The sequence below is a fragment of the Argiope bruennichi genome, chromosome 3, assembly GCF_947563725.1.
Source record: "Argiope bruennichi chromosome 3, qqArgBrue1.1, whole genome shotgun sequence".
Lineage (NCBI taxonomy): Eukaryota > Metazoa > Arthropoda > Arachnida > Araneae > Araneidae > Argiope > Argiope bruennichi.
In genome coordinates, this window is record NC_079153.1 from 113,491,080 (window position 1) to 113,510,702 (window position 19,623).

Consider the following 19,623-nt stretch of genomic DNA (forward strand, 5'->3'; position numbering starts at 1 on the left):
AAGATCGATTCATTAACAATGTTTAATTTTAAATGTATCGAACACTAAGAAAATAAACAGAATCTTTTGAAATAATAGTCAAAATCATGTTAATCCTAATCTCATTGGCGTGGGAAAAAAAAAAAAAAAACTGAAGCTTTACTTATTTGGCGATTTTTGGCGGGAAAGTTAGTTTTTAATTAATAAACAATTAACCACTCAATTAAACGGAACAAATAGTAGCCTATGTCCTATTCCAGACTATAATCTATCTCCCAGCTAAATTTCATCCAATTCTGTTCAGCCGTTCTGGCGTGATTGACTAATAAACATCCATCCATCCAAACTTTCACATTTATAATAGTAATATAGATTACGATAAAAGACAAAAATAGTAAATTTCTATGTTATATTTGATTATCCAAGGAAGTCATCAATGTTAAAAGGTTGTTTTATGATCTATTCAGATAATTTAAAACCGTTTTGACGTTATTTATTTTCGCAGATGAACTTAGCTGAAAATGATTTGTGAGATCATTCTTTCTTCAACTTCTTTCAATATATTTTTATCACTATTTCTTTTTGTAGTTTTTATAAAAATGACAAATATTTCTTTTAAAAAAACTTCGCCATCTATAAAATATATTTTTTATAAAAAAATAATACTAATTAAGAAAACATTTGATGCGACATTTACATCGATTTGTTTTTTTGGAAGTTAGAATCAAAACTAAAAAATGCAATTGTGAATCTTTAAATTTCTATTTCATTTCTATGGACTACATTATTTAAAATATAATTGCAATTTATTATTTTAAAAATTTATATTTACATTTAGTTATAATTTTACAATTATTGTATTCATCATCTCTTCTTTAACCATGTTAATTTTATTTTTTAATCATTGATTATTTTTACAATTTCCTGCAACTCCATCAGCTCAGTATCCGTAATAGTAATTTCATTCAAATCCTAGCAAAATCAAATCTGTTATTCGATTCTTCTCCGATCTCCTATTTTTGAAAAAGAAGATTATATCATTTAATTATTGTTTAAAAAATATTATTATCCTGAAGTAGTATTCAGATAAGATCTACTTTATTTCCTGTTTCATTTTACTGGAGTTTTAGAATTATACCCTACATTTATGGAATTAGTTAGCAGAAATAGCTGCTATTTTTCAACAGTGATATGGCATTTGCTATTTTTTTCGTTTGGTATGACTATTTTCATGTATTGTATTCAATAATATTCTGATATTGATTAGGTGTGTGCCAAAAGTGGTGTATATTCTTTAATATATAAGATATAAATTTAATAATTAATTAAAATTCTTAAATGTTGCTTTAAATTTAAAAAGTGAATGCTATTTGGCAATTTAATATCAATTAGGAATTGCTGTAATAGATGCATTTCATGTAGGGATATAAAGAAATGGAACCTTAATTTAGTATTTATTACCTTAAATATTAGTTTTAGTTGTTAATAATTCGTCAATCTCTTGTTAAAAATGTCATTTCAAACATTACTTTTATATAATATTTACATTTTAAAAAGATTCTTGCTATTTGATAAAATGATTTAATATGAGATTTGATATAAAGACGAAACTTTTTAGAAACAAAAATTACATATATTTTTTGACTATCTTTATTTTTTAAAGAAGACGGAAAGTTTTGGTTTTAATGTTCGGCTGTTAGATCCTGAGTCGCGAGCAATCTTCGGATATTCTTTTGATGGACTATACTGACTTAAAAATATCTTCCAATATCAATTAAAGTGAATTTCAAAATTAAGGTTTCAAAGGGCAAATTAAAAAAATCTGGTAAACACAAAATTTTTTCATTGAAATGAATTTTGCTTACATTTTAAATTCATACATTAATCTGCAAATTTCTTGTGATGTTCAGAAAATTTTAGACTAGAGATATTTTGATCCAAACATTTTTTTACCTGCACTGGAATTAGAAAATAATTTAGAAAATGAAGCTTCTAATAATATGTAGATATTTTTGTAAAATGTAAAACAGAAAATTGCTAAAAAAACATTAATTGAATTTTTAATGTGAAATTACGTACTTTAAAATCCGATAAGTAGCAAAAATTGAAACACTTGAAAGACGAAGGTACTATTGAAGTTTCTAATTTAATTATCATACACACGACGAGCTTATAGAATGCATTTAATTTTGTAAATACATGTCATATAATATTGGGAAAAAATAAGAAATGATACCATGTAAAACCAAGGATAACGTGTAAACGTACCCAAGATTTTTTTTAAAAATAAATAAAAATTTTCAGCGGATATGCGAGCAAACGTATAGTCATATATTAAATGACAGTTTTTTAACACCTCAATAATTTATTATGAATTCTTTTTTATTCCATGAATATATATATATATATATATATATATATATATATATATATATATATATATATATATATATATATATATATATATATATATATATATATATATATATATATATATATATATATATATATATATATATATATATATATATATATATAGATAGATAGATAGATAGATAGATTTTTACAGTTTAAAATTAGATATTTAAAAACCCATTATAATAATGTGAATTAGAGGTAACAATTTCTTTTATCGATTAAATATTTTGAATTAAACACACCCCTATATTTTAAGAGTTCGGTGTATAAATGTGAGAAGTTCTGTATGTCAAAGTGTTGATTAAGAATTAGAAATAAGAATTAAATACTTCTAATGAAAAACAGCACTTTGGATAATAGTTTTTTTAAATTTTTATTTTAGAGAGAGACAATGGGAAACTGGAAACAATGATCGGATATCAGATGCAGATTCATAATTACTAATATACAGATGTAGAGTTTGTAGAAAAGTTATCGAAATTAAGATAAAAAGACAGAGGCCGAAATTTTTCAAAGTATATTTATTATGATTGCTGTAAAAATTAACATTAAATGTGTTGCATTAAAAAAATCATTTCTTTATAATTTGCACGTTGTTTTGAATGAATTTTCACTTTCATGCATGAATCTCAGTCCATTCTGAATCAAATTTAAATTGCGAATTGATTTTACAGGCATTAAAATAGAGAGAAAAAATTGAAATAATAATAAATGACAAATTTTCAAAGAATTTCATTTATGAACAGGAACGATTAGACAATATGCCTTGCTGTGATACCACTACCCATTAAAACTAAATGATCCTGCGTCCGCTGCGGCTCCCCTTCCCTCACCTGGTACATCACTGTAGATCGATCTTGCTGCCGCTCCAGATACTGCCCCAGAATTTCTTCCAGCCCTTTCAGCAGTTCCAGTTGATCCCCAATACATTTCGTAATCATAGTCACCAGCTGATGGATCTATATAACTAGAATATATCGGGCCATTCAAAGATCCTCCATAATCGTTGTTAAAGTTACTGCTTTGTGAGTAACTGCTTGCTCTTCTTTCTCCTGTGTCAGCTGAGTAATCACGAGTCTCGTAGAAGTAGTTGTCTCCCGTACCTCCGTTGCTTGCGTAACTGTCTGAGAAGGCAGAATTACCGGCGTCGTTGTAACTGTAGACGACATTTGATCCTCCTGTAATTCCGCTTCTTGATGTTCCGACTCTTGATCCGTAAACGGTTCCTTCTCCTGATTCATATCCAAAAGCTGCTGCACTCCCTCCTCCTCTTCCTGCCCCAGATCCTGATCCAAAGGTTGTTCCGTACGAATTTTCACCTGCACCTGCTCCTGATGCGGCGAGTGATCCTCCTCTTTCTGATGCAGCTGCTGCTCCGGATGCAGCGCTTGCTCTTCTTCCTTCTGCAGCTGCTGCTGATCCTGATGCGGCGAGTGATCCCCCTCTTCCCGATGCAGCTGCTGCTCCTGATGCAGCACTTGCTCTTCTTCCTTCTGCAGCAGCTGCTGCTCCTGATGCGGCGAGTGATCCTCCTCTTTCGGATGCAGCTGCTGCTCCTGATGCAGCGCTTGCTCTTCTTCCTTCTGCAGCAGCTGCTGATTCTGACGCGGCGAGTGATCCTCCTCTTTCGGATGCAGCTGCTGCTTCTGATGCAGCACTTGCTCTTCTTCCTTCTGCAGCAGCTGCTCCTCCTGATGCGGCGAGTGATCCTCCTCTTTCGGATGCAGCTGCTGCTCCTGATGCAGCGCTTGCTCTTCTTCCTTCTGCAGCAGCTGCTGATCCTGATGCGGCGAGTGATCCCCCTCTTCCCGATGCAGCTGCTGCACCTGATGCAGCACTTGCTCTTCTTCCTTCTTCAGCAGCTGCTGCTCCTGATGCGGCGAGTGATCCTCCTCTTTCGGATGCAGCTGCTGCTCCTGATGCAGCGCTTGCTCTTCTTCCTTCTGCAGCAGCTGCTGATTCTGATGCGGCGAGTGATCCTCCTCTTTCGGATGCAGCTGCTGCTCCTGATGCAGCGCTTGCTCTTCTTCCTTCTGCAGCAGCTGCTGATTCTGATGCGGCGAGTGATCCTCCTCTTTCGGATGCAGCTGCTGCTCCTGATGCAGCGCTTGCTCTTCTTCCTTCTGCAGCAGCTGCTGATTCTGATGCGGCGAGTGATCTTCCTCTTTCGGATGCAGCTGCTGCTCCTGATGCAGCACTTGCTCTTCTTCCTTCTGCAGCAGCTGCTGCTCCTGATGCGGCGAGTGATCCTCCTCTTTCGGATGCAGCTGCTGCTCCTGATGCAGCGCTTGCTCTTCTTCCTTCTGCAGCAGCTGCTGATTCTGATGCGGCGAGTGATCCTCCTCTTTCGGATGCAGCTGCTGCTCCTGATGCAGCGCTTGCTCTTCTTCCTTCTGCAGCAGCTGCTGATTCTGATGCGGCGAGTGATCCTCCTCTTTCGGATGCAGCTGCTGCTCCTGATGCAGCACTTGCTCTTCTTCCTTCTGCAGCAGCTGCTGCTCCTGATGCGGCGAGTGATCCTCCTCTTTCGGATGCAGCTGCTGCTCCTGATGCAGCGCTTGCTCCTCTTTCGGATGCAGCTGCTGCTCCTGATGCAGCGCTTGCTCTTCTTCCTTCTGCAGCAGCTGCTGATCCTGATGCGGCGAGTGATCCTCCTCTTTCGGATGCAGCTGCTGCTCCTGATGCAGCACTTGCTCTTCTTCCTTCTGCAGCAGCTGCTGCTCCTGATGCGGCGAGTGATCCTCCTCTTTCGGATGCAGCTGCTGCTCCTGATGCAGCGCTTGCTCTTCTTCCTTCTGCAGCAGCCGCTGATCCTGATGCGGCGAGTGATCCCCCTCTTCCCGATGCAGCTGCTGCACCTGATGCAGCGCTTGCTCTTCTTCCTTCTGCAGCAGCTGCTGATCCTGATGCAGCGCTTGCTCTTCTTCCTTCTGCAGCAGCTGCTGATCCTGATGCGGCGAGTGATCCCCCTCTTCCCGATGCAGCTGCTGCTGATTCTGATGCGGCGAGTGATCCCCCTCTTCCCGATGCAGCTGCTGCACCTGATGCAGCGCTTGCTCTTCTTCCTTCTGCAGCAGCTGCTGATCCTGATGCGGCGAGTGATCCCCCTCTTCCCGATGCAGCTGCTGCACCTGATGCAGCGCTTGCTCTTCTTCCTTCTGCAGCAGCTGCTGATTCTGATGCGGCGAGTGATCCCCCTCTTCCCGATGCAGCTGCTGCACCTGATGCAGCGTTTGCTCTTCCTCCTTCAGCAGCAGCTGTTGCTGCTGATGCAGCTGCTGCCCCTGATCCGTAACCTCTACCTCCAGCTCCCGACGCATCTGCCACTCCAAATCCTGACGAAGTTGCGCTGTCAACTCCGCTCTTACTTCCTCCAAAATATCGCGTTCCATCTCTTCTAACACCTCCTGCTGTAGTTGCTGCATAGCTTGCAGACGCACTGCTATCTCCACCTGCCGTAGCTCCCCTATCTTCATCGTAGTAGACCGCTCTGCCAAAAGGTAATCCTCCTGTAGGTATAACATTTAAACGAAAAAAAGAATTTTATAGGAGTTCTGCTATTAATTTGGTCGTTATTAATTTGAAAACTCCGTATTTTAAATTCATTAGTTCAGAAATTTTAAGCAGTTTTCAGTTTCATTTCACAAATAATATTAAACTCTTGCGAACTAAACATTAATATTTTATAAAAGATTCTAATTAATGAATTTCAATTGTCCTGATGGATAAGAAAATGGAATAATGGTGTTATGATACAGAAGAAGGATATGTACATGCCAAATAACTTTATCCATATAGTTCTCCAAAAATGAACTCAGAATCTAATCTTTATAAAGTATAAAAATGAAGTTAGAGACTGCTTTTTTGTTTCAAATCAATTACTACCTTTTTGCCATTGGAATGATTAATAAATTTGAATTATATTTAATAGAAAAGCTCTCTGGATGGACTTTCAGGGATGACAGAATTAGGGTAAAACGGGAGAGGTCAATGATTCATCCCCTAAAACATCCATTTCATTACTGCTACAGAATTCAAAAAAAAAAAGTTGGTCAAAAGCCACTTCTTTTTACGAAGATACAAGGAACTTAATATTTATAATTCAAAAATAGGTGACACCAACCATTGGGATTGCGACCAAATACCAAATGATATCGAAATTATATTTCCAATTCAATCTGCCGCATTTATCAGCAATACTTTTATCAAGTTGTTGCTGATAAACTCCATTTACATGAAATCATGGAAGAGAAATTTTGCATTTTTATTAAATCACTTGATTTATGGTGCAGAAATTATTCGAAGTGAGTATATATTTTTGAGAGCTTTATATTTATGAAATTTTAGTATGGACAATTCAATTGCACCATAAAGAATTAATTAATAAATCAGTTTCACATTTCTATGTTTTACGCATATAATTGATTCATTTAAGCGAATATAAAATAAAATGTAATGATGCTCATTAAAGAATAAATATTTTATCCCATGCTATCGCAATCGAATTATCATACCTTATCCATTACTTCTTGCATTTTCAAAATTGTTTTTGTTGCACTAAAAATCGCAGTGAGGTTCAAACATTATAATTTTTTAACTGTCTCATTAAGTTTCTTTGTAGCTTAATATTTATTTAAAAAAAACTTAATATGATTCTTAAAACTTTGCATTTTTGAGGTTACTTCTGTGTTATTAAGTGTCTGTTGTTATTAAAAGATATTTTGTTATCTCTAGTGTGAATTTCCACGTTATTTATTCATTTTAATGATGTCTTAGAAATGTGTAATCAGAAATATCATACAGTATATTTTATTCTAATTATTTACGAGAAAAAATAAATTGTATATTCTACTGATTATTACATTCTGACCAGATGTAATTTATATTGCATAATATTGGGATCGAAAAATTTACATCGTAAGTTTTTATTGAATTAGAAGATTTGATGTAAAATGCTTCATTTGAAATTAAGTACATTTCAGTATTGAGAAAATAATTTATTATTTTTATTTTATTAATTTTATTTAATTTTAATTTATTTTATTATTAAAAAGTATTTTTATGTAACTTGTACTTGAAAAATGTATCTAAATTCTAGTATTTATCGAATTATGTAATGAATTAAAAAAATTGCTGATTAATATTCCGATAATTAAAAGAATTTGTACTGAAATATTCAAAAATTATAAACTCAGCTTTTATAAAAAAATTAATTTTTAAATTTTATTACTGGAATATTAAATGAAACTAATTTTAATTTACAATCAAATGCATTTTGTTCTTGAAATTCTTTAAAAATTATTTTAAAAAAATTGAATGATTTTTAAGAAACTTGCTTGAATCAAAATGCATTGCTTCGTTTTCAAAATAAGTAATAGAACAAGAGGACATTTGAAAATCATTGTCTTGCTTATTTTATATGATTTTATTCTCTTAAAAACCTTTCAATATATAATGTAGTTAAAATTTTCAATTAAAAACTGAAAAAGAAATGTAGAATGCCTTAAATGTTAAATCCACAGAAAATAAAACAGCAAAATAAATGATATTAAATATTGTATGTTAAGGAAGGAATTTTCAAATATAATGATAAAAATCTCAAAACTCACTTCGGATTTATTCAAGTTAAGTACTTAAACACGATTTCAGATTATTTTTAATGCTTGAAAAGGATTAACTTGTTACAACAACTAAACATTTTTTAACAGAATATTTTTTATAACATATTTTAATCTGAACATCTATGCTTTAAATAAAGCGACATTTTAAATTACTTAATAATTTAATAAATCTGATCATTTTTTGCTTTAGCAATTCTTACAATGCCTTTTTTCTTGTTCTAGTCTGATTATTATGTATCAAGTTTCAGGTTTATAAAATTATTATATATGTTTTTTTGAAAATTTCAGAATTTGTCAATTTTTAAATATGAAGAAAATGTACTATGAACATTTTAGGTACAATGTCTTTAACATATGTTACTAGCTTTAAAATGATATTAAAAATGATGTTTTTAGTTTTCATATATAAAGAATGGTAGCAGAGTACAGCTGGGCGGCTCCGCATGTTGTTCTGCGATTGTATTTCAGTTCCTGAACAACAACGAAAGCAATCTGTACATTAAAAACGATTTCATGTAGTTGTTTTGATTCTTCATAATGAGAAAAAAAAAATATTTGAACATTTCATGTGATTCATTAGTTGTACTTCAGTGTTTAAATATTGGTCAGAAATACAGCCTAATTTGAAAACTACGTAAAATAAGGGGCGTTCAAATGAAAAGGTACGAAGCGTCGTAACTAACGCAACCGTCAACATATTTGCCTATGCCGCTATGTTAGAAAGTAGCGAGACATCTAGGGATGCGATTGGAGTCCCCTGGGGTAAATCGGAGCGTGCGGGGGTGCCCGCATGTTCAGAAGAGAGCAGAGGTTCTTATATTGAGCTCCGTCCAATTGACGTGGCAGTGCATGTGAAGACAGGATGGTGTTCACATTAACTCCGATGTGTACTGTGAGACACTCCGAAGACTACGCTGGTCCATCAAGAACAAAAGACCGGGACTACTCTCTGAGGGTGTGGTTCTGCTCCATGATAACATTCGCCCCATGACTAGGGATACACACACGGAACTGGCCAAGTTCAAGTGGGAGCTTGACCATCCGCCCTACAGCCCGTACATGTCGTCCTGTGATTTTCATGTGTTTGGTTCCCTGAAAAAACATCTGAAAGGGAAGCGCTTCACTCGGACGTTAAACTCGAGGACGCTGTGAAGGACTGGATCTCGTCACGGTTACAGGAATTCTGGGAACAAATAATCCTTGGACTCGATAATCAATGGGATTACTTTGCTCAAGCCTATGGTGTGTACTTTGAATAAAGTCTTCATTTATACCCACAGTGCCGTTTTGTATCTTTCCCTTTGTGAGTCAATTTACATAAGTTCGAACAAATTATTTGATAAACAATTATAAGGCTTTGCTTCACATCACTTTTCAGTCAAATAATCCATATTTTTTTCATATTTTCATTAGACATTAGAGTAGATACATTTCATCTGCTTGCATTAAAATGGATTTTATCGCAAACTAAAGCCTACATAGAAAAAAATATTTAAAAAATGTTTAAAGTACTACTCTACATAATTCAGTTTTCTAGAGACAATTTAAAGTTACAAAAATTTCTCATTCTTGTAATTTTATTTAATTTCCCATACATTTAAAATTTTCCCCAAATCGTTTTAAAGAGAGAAAAAAAAGATTAGTTTTCACAATAAGAAACTTATCAAAATAAAACGTTAGGCGAAGAACGTGTTACTCCGCTTTTTAACTGCCTTACTGTCATTGTGTGCGGGTTATTTCGCTTACAAATGAATTAAATTGATAATAATCAAAAATAAATTTATAAGCAACTGCTTACCTTCTACACATCTTCCTTTGAAGCAATTCTATAAAATAAAAATCGATAATTTCTATAAGAAAATGAAGTATTCAATGAAAATATATAATATTTTTTTTAAAAAAATACCGAACACTTAATAAAATTTTCCGCTAATTATAAAAGACAACACAATTAAGATGAGATACACAAAAACCTAAAAATAAATTACTGATTCTTTCATACTTTCTCATATAAGAAACATGAAATGGAAAATTTTTGCAGTCGTAGTGAAAAAAAAAAGAAAAAATTACTCCCTTTTAGATCTCTCCGATTCTAAAAAAATATTTTTGGAATTGTGTTTGTCTTTCTATAAAAATGATAACTAAGAAATTCATTGAGCTAGAGAGATGAAATTTGTAAAGTGAACATTATACCAAATTAGTAGATTTCTTTCAAATTTTGAACAAAGTACATGAAAAGGAAATTTGTCTATGTATCCGAGTGTAAATGAAGAGGACAAATAAAAAATGCTACCTAGTTACATAAATAAAATTTAATATACAGTTTTAACTTCTAAATTGAAGATACATATAACATTTTCAATCAAACCCCACTTGGGTCAACAGTTCTTCAGTTTATCCTTCCTCATGAAAGTAAACGCGATGGCTCAGAAACAGAATAATTTATCTCATTTATGGTAACCAATTTTATTTGAAAAGAATTCACCAGGATATGGATCACAATTGCGAAGCCTGCGTGTCTCTGGATGAAATTATTCGAGTAAGTACGATTCAACTGGAAGCCAAATAAATTATTTTTACCCGTTCTTAACTCATAATTTCTGAATCTTCATATGTCCTCTATCTCATCTGGTTGGCGTTTCAGATCAGATTTACATGAGGTTTTATATTTTCTACTCCTTCCGAAAATTGGCATAATGTATTTTGAATAATTTTCTTTACGTTTTAAATGGTTACGGCTATTATTTTCGCCATTTGTAAAACGATGAAAAAGATCAAACTAGTTGATTCACTTACCCCTGCAGTGTTTGAGTATGTGTAACACCTTCCGCCGTTGGCAACATTTTCTTCATAAATTATGCAAGGTGAATAGACGTTTAAGCAGTAATAGACGCAAGGATTGCTCGGATTCTGAAAGAATAGAGAAAATGAGAAACTGTGTACAGTTTGTAGCTTGTGCCATTTTGAAAACGAATTATAAATTTGTACCAGCGAAAAGTGATGTTTTTTTCAAAATGTCGTCTATTGAGAAAAGGCAGCGAAATTTTGTCCTGACAAAAATATTTATAAAAAAGGGTAGTTTTATAAATATTTTGAAATTTTATAGAATTTTAAATAAAGATGACTTTTCTCATACCCAAAATGTAAATAGCACAGAACAGAATTTGCAAACACTGACTTCACTAAATCTTTAAAATGCTTCAAGGAGAATTGATCAAATCTGCTTATGTATTTAAAATCAATTTCAAATACATATCATATTTCATTTTTGAGTTATCTTCATTTTTAAGATATTTTTTAATAATATTTTAGCTGTTTAGCTGTTAATTACTCTCATAAAGCCCTAAAAGAGAAATGAATATTTTAAAGACTTTTAGAGGAAATAAAATATAGAAGTCTCACAAATTTCGGATAACGTCATAGGATTATTCTTTCCACGTTCATTGTCTTTAAGGTACAAACTAAAACTTATCAATCATTTAGGAAATATTTCCATTGATAAAGTATCACGTGAAGATTAGAATTGAAGGAGGAGAGATTTGAAATATTCTAAGTTGTGTTTATTCATTCATTTGAAAATAAGTATAAGAATAAATGTTATATTATAATTTAAAAGCAGTTTCTTAAAGTTTCAACTTCAAAAATATCTAATTTTAAAAAAATGTATACCGAAATTTCTTAATATTTGTTAGTATTTCGAAACATATTTTAAATTTCAAAAAAGATTTTCTTATTATCTTTTATTAATCTTGAAACTTCTAAAATTTAAATACCTATTTGCTTCCATTCGAAACTCATTTGTAACCTAAAATTACGACTTTTTTTTATTGTCCAATTCAAAAAAACCTATTATTTTAATTTTTCCCAAAATTATTTGTACTTTCTTCCTACGATGTTCTGAAAGTTTATTAAAAACCCTTGTATGAAATTTAATAGCTGAAAATGAAATTTTAAAGATACGGCAATGAAGCAATTTTCAATATTTTTAATATAAATTTTCAATCGATGAATATTTATTTCATGGCATTCAACATACACAAGAAATTAGAATGGAATCCACTCGCAACGTATTTCTAAATTCTTTGGTGCATTATTTCAAATTTCTGAATTATTTAAAAATCGCCATTCACTGACTTTTCCTTTCCACCATGATATTGATAAGAAACTCATGAATAAGTTTAATTATCTTTTCAATTTTTTTAATCTAGAAAATTATTTTAAGGTCAGTTAACATGCATTTCATATTCAGCTGATTGAAGAAATATTCAAATTAATCCATGATTGCTGAAATATTGATATATAATAACAAACGATAATTATCAAGAAAACATCAAAGAAAAAAATGTCCAATCATTAAGGTTAAAAAATTTAAATTATAATGAAAAACCAAAAGGGAAAAATACACATCTCTATAATTGAAAATCATTAGAGATATTTTTTCTTACTAGGTTAAATAAAAACTTTATTTTCATTTATTTATTTTTTTTTTTTTTGAAAATGTAATTTTGTAACAGATTTTCATTTCAGAATCACGATAGCTAAAAATGTTTTCAAAATATTTGTTTCGAATTTCCAAAATTTTTGATTTACATACCTATTATTTTATTTTTTAATGAAGAATGAATTGAATTTTCTGTTGTATAATAATCCTTTGTAAAAGATATTGTTTAAAATTTAAAGAAATTACGAAATTCCTGAAAAAAATGTGAATATTTTACACTGATATTCAAATAATTCGGAAATAATTTGAAACATAGCAAAACATTTAATCAAACACTTTCATCATAGTAATTTAATTACATGTTAAAAATAATGTTCTAATTCAATTTTTTTTTTTTTTTTTTTTTTTTTTTTTTTTTGTAGAGAGTTAAAAAGTTTTCGGACTTTTGAAAATATTCAATAGATAACTTTTTTTACATATTTTATTCAGTTTTTATAGTAATTATCTTTAAATATATTTAGAATTTTTTTCAACTATCATTTTTAAAAGAAAGCATTAACGAAAATAAGCAAATACTGATGAACAAATGAGTTTTAGGAATGATGAAAAAATAATTATCTGCTGTAATGAGACAAGTCTCGTTTTATTTTATCGTTTTCTTTTTCACTCACCAAAAGTCCAAGATAATTACTTCCATAATAATTTTGGCAACGGTTTGGCACTTCAGTGAGACAATCGCCTTGGTAGCACCGCTAGAAATTATATAAATGGTTAGAAATGAATTAATCTTGTTAACATCTCATGGTAGCATTTTGAAATAAAATATTTTAAGTTTTTACATTCTTGCATATAGCGCAATACTTGAAAGAAAAAGGTAAATGAACAAGAATGAAATAAAACAGTAAAGTCTTAACAAATCTCTTTTAAATGAATTAATATAAAGATTTGTTACACATTTATTAAGTTTTATAATTAATTCTAAGTGTATAAAATATTCTACTTATCATAATATTTTGCATAATTTTCAGTATTTTAAAAATAAGAAAGAGGAAAATGTAAAGCGTAAACTTCTATCAAAATATATTTATAGAATTTAAAAGTATAAAGTTATTTAAAATGGATAATTATTTGTTTGAAATTCTTCAAAATACTCTGATAATTCCTAAATTTGATAAAATGATTTGTTCATTAAAAACTGTTCAATTTGAAGGAAATTCTAATACTGAAACCTGGAACATGACGAATGTGCATGAAAATAAGTTAAAAAGTTTTATTCAACAGAAATAATTGCACAATGGAAGAGAAAAATGATAAAAAAAATTTAATTGCCTCAATCAATCGATTTTATTTAGAATTATTAAAGTAATGAAAAAATCCAGAAGAATTCTAAAAAATGGAATTTAATTAGGTAAATTTATAACTTCATTATACCCAGTTATTAAATTTGCGAATCTCAAAACGAATTGTCAATTTTGTACAATCATATTGTAGCGGAAAGTATCTGGATTTCACAATTTTCCTTTCTTAAAACAATACTCCATTCTGAATTCAGCTGCCCGTCGATAAGTAAGTACGTGTCATTTGGTTAAGCTTTCGTCATCTGTTCCATATTACAAGTGCGTATCATCTCAGTGCAGTGATGCTGAATTCTGTTTAGGTTCACACAGTCGATGTGTCTGAGGAGACCAAATTTATTCACATCAATACACAACAGACTGCAGTGGGACAAAAATTTCTCATTGCTCGAAGGTAAGAACCGAAAAGTGAGGCCGAAATACTATTCAAGATGAATTATGTATATTATGGTGATACTGTATGAAAGAAGGCATAATGTCATTATCGTAAAAGAAAGACATTAGCTGCAAGCATCAGGTATTAAGACATTCATTGCAATTCATTCATCAGCCATTATAAAATTTATTCAATAATTAAAAATACAAAACGAAATGAATTTCTGAGTTTTTTCTCTCGCTAGAGCTTTCGAAAATATTACAGTACCAAAACAATTTTTACATAATTTTAAAATTCAGAGAATTATTTTTTCAATGATGCACATTTTTATGTCATTTAGCATTTTCTATTTTCAATCTATTTTTTAAATTATTTTAAGTGTATTTTATTTTAAAATATTACCTTCATACTTTTTTTTCATTACTGATTATCAAGATTTGAAGATTCGAGTTATTTTTTTCATATTGAATGGTTTTCAGTATTATGCATACTTTTAATAAAGTTTTCAAAATTTTATACTTCTTTAATTAAAATTTTTCAAAATCAAATAGTGGTGAAAATTTCTTTAAGCGGTCTAAATTTTTAAACATTGCTGCTCTTTTCTATCATATAATTGGCTGCATTAAGATATAAATAGGGAATAAGGAAAATATATAACACAATTGATAGAATGGTAATAAGTTGCTAAAATAATATGAGTTATATGTGTGTAAAATACTAAAATATTCAATTAAAAGGACTAGAATAATTTTACCAAATTATGCAAAGTATTTAATTGAAAATTTAAGCACCCAATAATCATGACGAACAAACGAGTCGCTTAAGGCGACTAGAAGCATTAATAACAAATTAAAAATTAGAATAAAAGAGAGTAATAATATAAATTTCGTCTTGGTGGAGTACTTATTTTAAATTGATTACTTAATTAATGAAATTACTCGGAAAATTTTAATAAGTAAGTACTGAAAAAGTTTTTAAAATAAAAAATATCATTACTTTTCCCCTTCCGCATTCTGTGAAGGTTTCTTCCACATAGTAAGTATACTGTCCATCACAGACGCAAGAATAAGAACACGGGGTGTTCTGAAATGCAATAAAGAATAGTTTTGTTAGATTACATTTCGGAAAATGGAGATAAAAACAAAATTCAAACGGCGTTATAAAGAAAAAGATTAAGATTATAGAATAAAAATATTTTTGATATTTTCTCCAAGAATCGACTTTTTAACGTCATTTTTTGCCTTTAGTACTCTAGGGACTTACTGTAGGAAGCTGTATATGCTTTGGATCTTGTAAATAAAATTGTTATGTTATTTTAAATTAGCAGTTTTTATTTCACTAAAAGCAATTTTGTAGAAATTGTGGACAAATTTCATTATTACTCAGATAGATAACAATTTGTTTATTAGCTCTGTTCTGTCCTGCTGACCATATTGACTATTATTGATTAAAAAATTTCCAAAATATTGATTAATGCTTCATATAAAATAGTAAAGGACTTAAAGGCTAATGATAGGCATGGTGCGTTTTTACGTTTATGAAAAAAAGCAAAATTATAATGTTAGTTAACTAACCCTTTTGGTAAAACAAAAGGATACAGTGCAGACTTTTCACAGTATCAACCAGATCGTGCCAAATACTAAAACATTCGCCAACTATCGAGTTAGGTTATCACTTTTGGTTACCAACTAAATGTGGTAACTATTAATATATAGGTTATCTGAAGGTTAGGTTACCTAAATGTGGTAACCACTAATATTAGGTTACCTATAGGTTAAGTTATCTAAATGTGTAACCACTTATAGTTAAATTACTATATTTGGAGAGATAGCACCATAAAAGAATTACAGTTTGGCGTTAGTATCGTTTCCATTGTGGTTGGTTCCGTATCCATTTGTGATTCCCAAATAGAATTGCTTGAAATTTTGTAATTTTAGATGATGTATTGAAGTTTCTTTAAATAATATATTGATACAATGCAATTATTGCGCTAAGTTATAAAAATGCTTCAGCATCTACAAAGTCATATGTTTAAACCATGTTACTTTTATGCTTTATATAATTTTAAATTCGTTATTTATACAGAATATTTTGATTCATTCTAAAGTTTTTTTTTTTTTATTTTTAAGTATTTCTGCAAATTATATCCAATTCCAAAATTTATTGCCTGCGATATTTCATACTCCTTCAAATTGTTAAAACTTATAAGTACTTTATTCTATGTCTAAGTATTTTTTCTCTATGCATTTTTAAAACAATTTTCTAAAATAGCAGGAAAAGTCATGTGTCTCATTCGAACAAAATTAATGCAAGGAACATTTCTAAGAGGAATACAAATATGTATAACACCTAAATTGGTTCATCCAGATGATTGATTCTTAAATTGGAAATGACTCGTAACTCAATAAATAATATTCAAAAAGAAAATTAATTAATGATGCTCAGAATTAGTGATAATTAGAATAGATATTTTCCACTTCTAAATTAAAATATTACTTACCTGGATGAAATCAGTCTTGTTACAATGTTTGTCGAATTTGCATTTTTCTATACACGATGAACCGTGAGCTGTAAAAAATTGAAACATTAAAAAATTAGAAGAATTTACTGATTATGTAGTTATTAAAATGTAGTATTCATTTTTAGGAACTGTATTCTCATTATTATTCGACTGTTCTTCAGTTTCTGCGTTATTTATTTTTATATGTTGCTTTTTTATTTCTTTACATATTTTCATTAAATTATAAAAATCTAAATCAAGAACTATTTTTTAGGTTTTAACGGAAAGAAAGCATCGAAAACAAGTTTTTATAATATTCTTTTACTAAACAGTTAAAAAAGATTTACATATGAAAGATTATTGCTTAGCATTTCTTATTCTAATTATGTGTTATTTATAAAGAGGAGAATAATTACCATTCAAATGTACATATGAAGCTAAACACTCAAAAACTACTAGCCATCTAAATTTCTCTGTGTTTATATAGGACGAACTTCGTTTGCATTTTAAATCTTTCGATAAATTAACAATAAATTAATCGTTTGCATTCAAATTTATAAATTTTCTTCACAAGAAATAACTGTAGAGGTAAAATTTAAAGGATATTATTGGTTACTCGTTTAGTCGTTTGCAAATTATACAGGAAGAAAGGAAATTCTTCCTAAATTATGGTGTCTTTCAACCAATAATATGCTTCAAATTTTACCTCTACAGTTATTTCTTTTTAGAATTTTACTTCAATATTATAAATTATTTCCAATTTAATTAAGAGTTTAATTTAAAACTTTTGAAATACACTTAAGAAAACCAAAAAGGAAATCAAAATGCACAACCTTCGAATAAATTCTGAATTTTACAAGAATCAAAATATACCATTTGACAACAGAACTGCGTAAGAACAATTTACGTCTTTATATACTATTTATTAAATTCATTAGAATTAAGATAATTAGCTGCATATTAAGTTATCACAAATAATTAATGTAATATTGTTATTTTTTAGCATTTCTAAAAAGCTATATTTTATAAATACTTATAAATATATATTTTATAAATTTAACTTAGATCTATCTATACGCGCTATGTACTTTCTAAAAATATTTTACTTTCAATTTTAAATTTTTCTTGTAAAATTAATTCAGCAATGAAGTTAATGTATCGTGTACTATATAATATAAGAAGGAATCACTTAGTTGATATAAATTATTTAATTCATTAGATAGCTTTATCTAATCGAATATTTTTATCATTTTATCCAAAGCTTAAAATTTAAAATGAATATCAAAATTAAGATAGAATCTTAGTAATACTAGGATTCTGCCGACCGAGTTTTCTGTTAATCAAACCTGTACCAGATTCAAACAACTTTTTAATTTTTTTAAGAAGCTACAATATATTCCAGAAATGCTATAGTGAACACTAATAAAATAACTCAAAATGTGAAAATTGATATTTCAACTGATTTGTACAGTACTAAAGCTTATGAAATCCACAGTGACCCAACCTACCAAGATGAGAATAAGAACTATTAATGCGATGTTGTATAAAAGGTCTGAGAGGGATTTTTTTATTTTTTTGAAATGGGATATTCAGGCATTTTGGGGCTCCTACACATATTGTGAGACTTCTCATTAAAAAATAAATAGTAGAATAAAAAACAATCACACTTCGTCGTTTCATTAAATGGATCAAATTTTTAATAATTCATTTTAGGATAATTTTTTATTTATAAATTTTTTAATAATTTATTTTTTTATTTTTAATGATATATTATAACTCAAGAAAATGCCACTTTCATATGCAATGTTACTTAAGCAGATATTCATTATTTATAAATTCCATAATAACTAAGTGTACCTGATGAAAGTATAAGATTCTTATCAAATATAATTTATAGTTAATATCTTTCTATATTTTATTATTTATATTTTTTGAAAATTTTATTTATTTAGCAATTAGGAAAAAAAATTTTTTAATCGACTTGCTTTAGACTTTTTCCTGCCAAATGGCCAAGGAAATTACGCTGAGATGCTTGGTCTCTCCAATCGAAAATAGAACACTGGTATTTTGCAACTCAAGAAATTATTTAGAGGAAGGGAAAAAAGGTTCTATGCTTAAGTCCCATTAAGATGATATTATCTAATTTCATGGGGGGTTTTTTTGTGAAAAAATACAATGGCATTATAATTATCTTGAAACATTTCCTATTTTAATCGGAGATATTGTTTAAGGCACATCTTGAAGGAACCAATAAGAAAAGGCAAAAGAAATACCAAAATTATAAAAGAAAATTAATTTTTTTAAAAAAAATCCATGCAAGAAATTTTATGACAAATAAAAGAATTTTTGAAAGAATTGTGTAAAATAGTATTCGCAGTATTAATTTTTTAATTTCATATAAACAATTTTGGAAAATCTTGTCGAAAGAAAAGAATTTATGGTTTAAACTTTGGTCTTTATCATACGAATTTTCGATTATCTTACATGATGATAGTCCCAATCAGCTTGGGTAATGATGGTTCTAATGCATATTAATAAAACTTTTACTAAACGCATAATAATGAATTTACGTTTAATTAGACAAATTAAATACCAATTATAATAATACATTCATAGTTCGCATAAATGTTGACCTTACCAGAATTGAATCCAAGAGTCAGTATTAGGAGAGGTAGGAGCATAGACAAAATATCCATCTTTTCTCTTTACTACAAACTGCAGTGATTCATCATAACGAATAATGTACATATATATACATGCAACCTCTACTATTCTCTCTGTTGCAATCTAACACCTGAAGACATTAACATTTTACGACACAGAGACAGCATTTCACATTTTCATATCAGACTGATGGAACCTGGACTAATATTTTTTGTCGCCATTTCATAAAAATGAAATATGTATGATTTTGATTACATAGGACATTAATA

At 30.0% G+C, this 19,623-nt stretch overlaps 1 protein-coding gene across 1 annotated transcript; it reads right to left on the reverse strand.

The window, feature by feature from the left end:
- Positions 1-2,899: 2,899 nt before the first annotated feature.
- LOC129962940 (fibroin heavy chain-like) lies at positions 2,900-19,423 on the reverse strand. The gene is made up of 7 exons (XM_056076942.1): positions 19,329-19,423; positions 16,691-16,758; positions 15,187-15,273; positions 13,131-13,211; positions 10,815-10,928; positions 9,817-9,844; positions 2,900-5,906 (listed from the first exon to the last, which is right to left on the reverse strand). The coding sequence occupies exons 1-7, from the start codon at positions 19,384-19,386 to the stop codon at positions 3,178-3,180; spliced, it is 3,165 nt and encodes a 1,054-aa protein (XP_055932917.1). The 5' UTR covers positions 19,387-19,423; the 3' UTR covers positions 2,900-3,177.
- Positions 19,424-19,623: the final 200 nt, after the last annotated feature.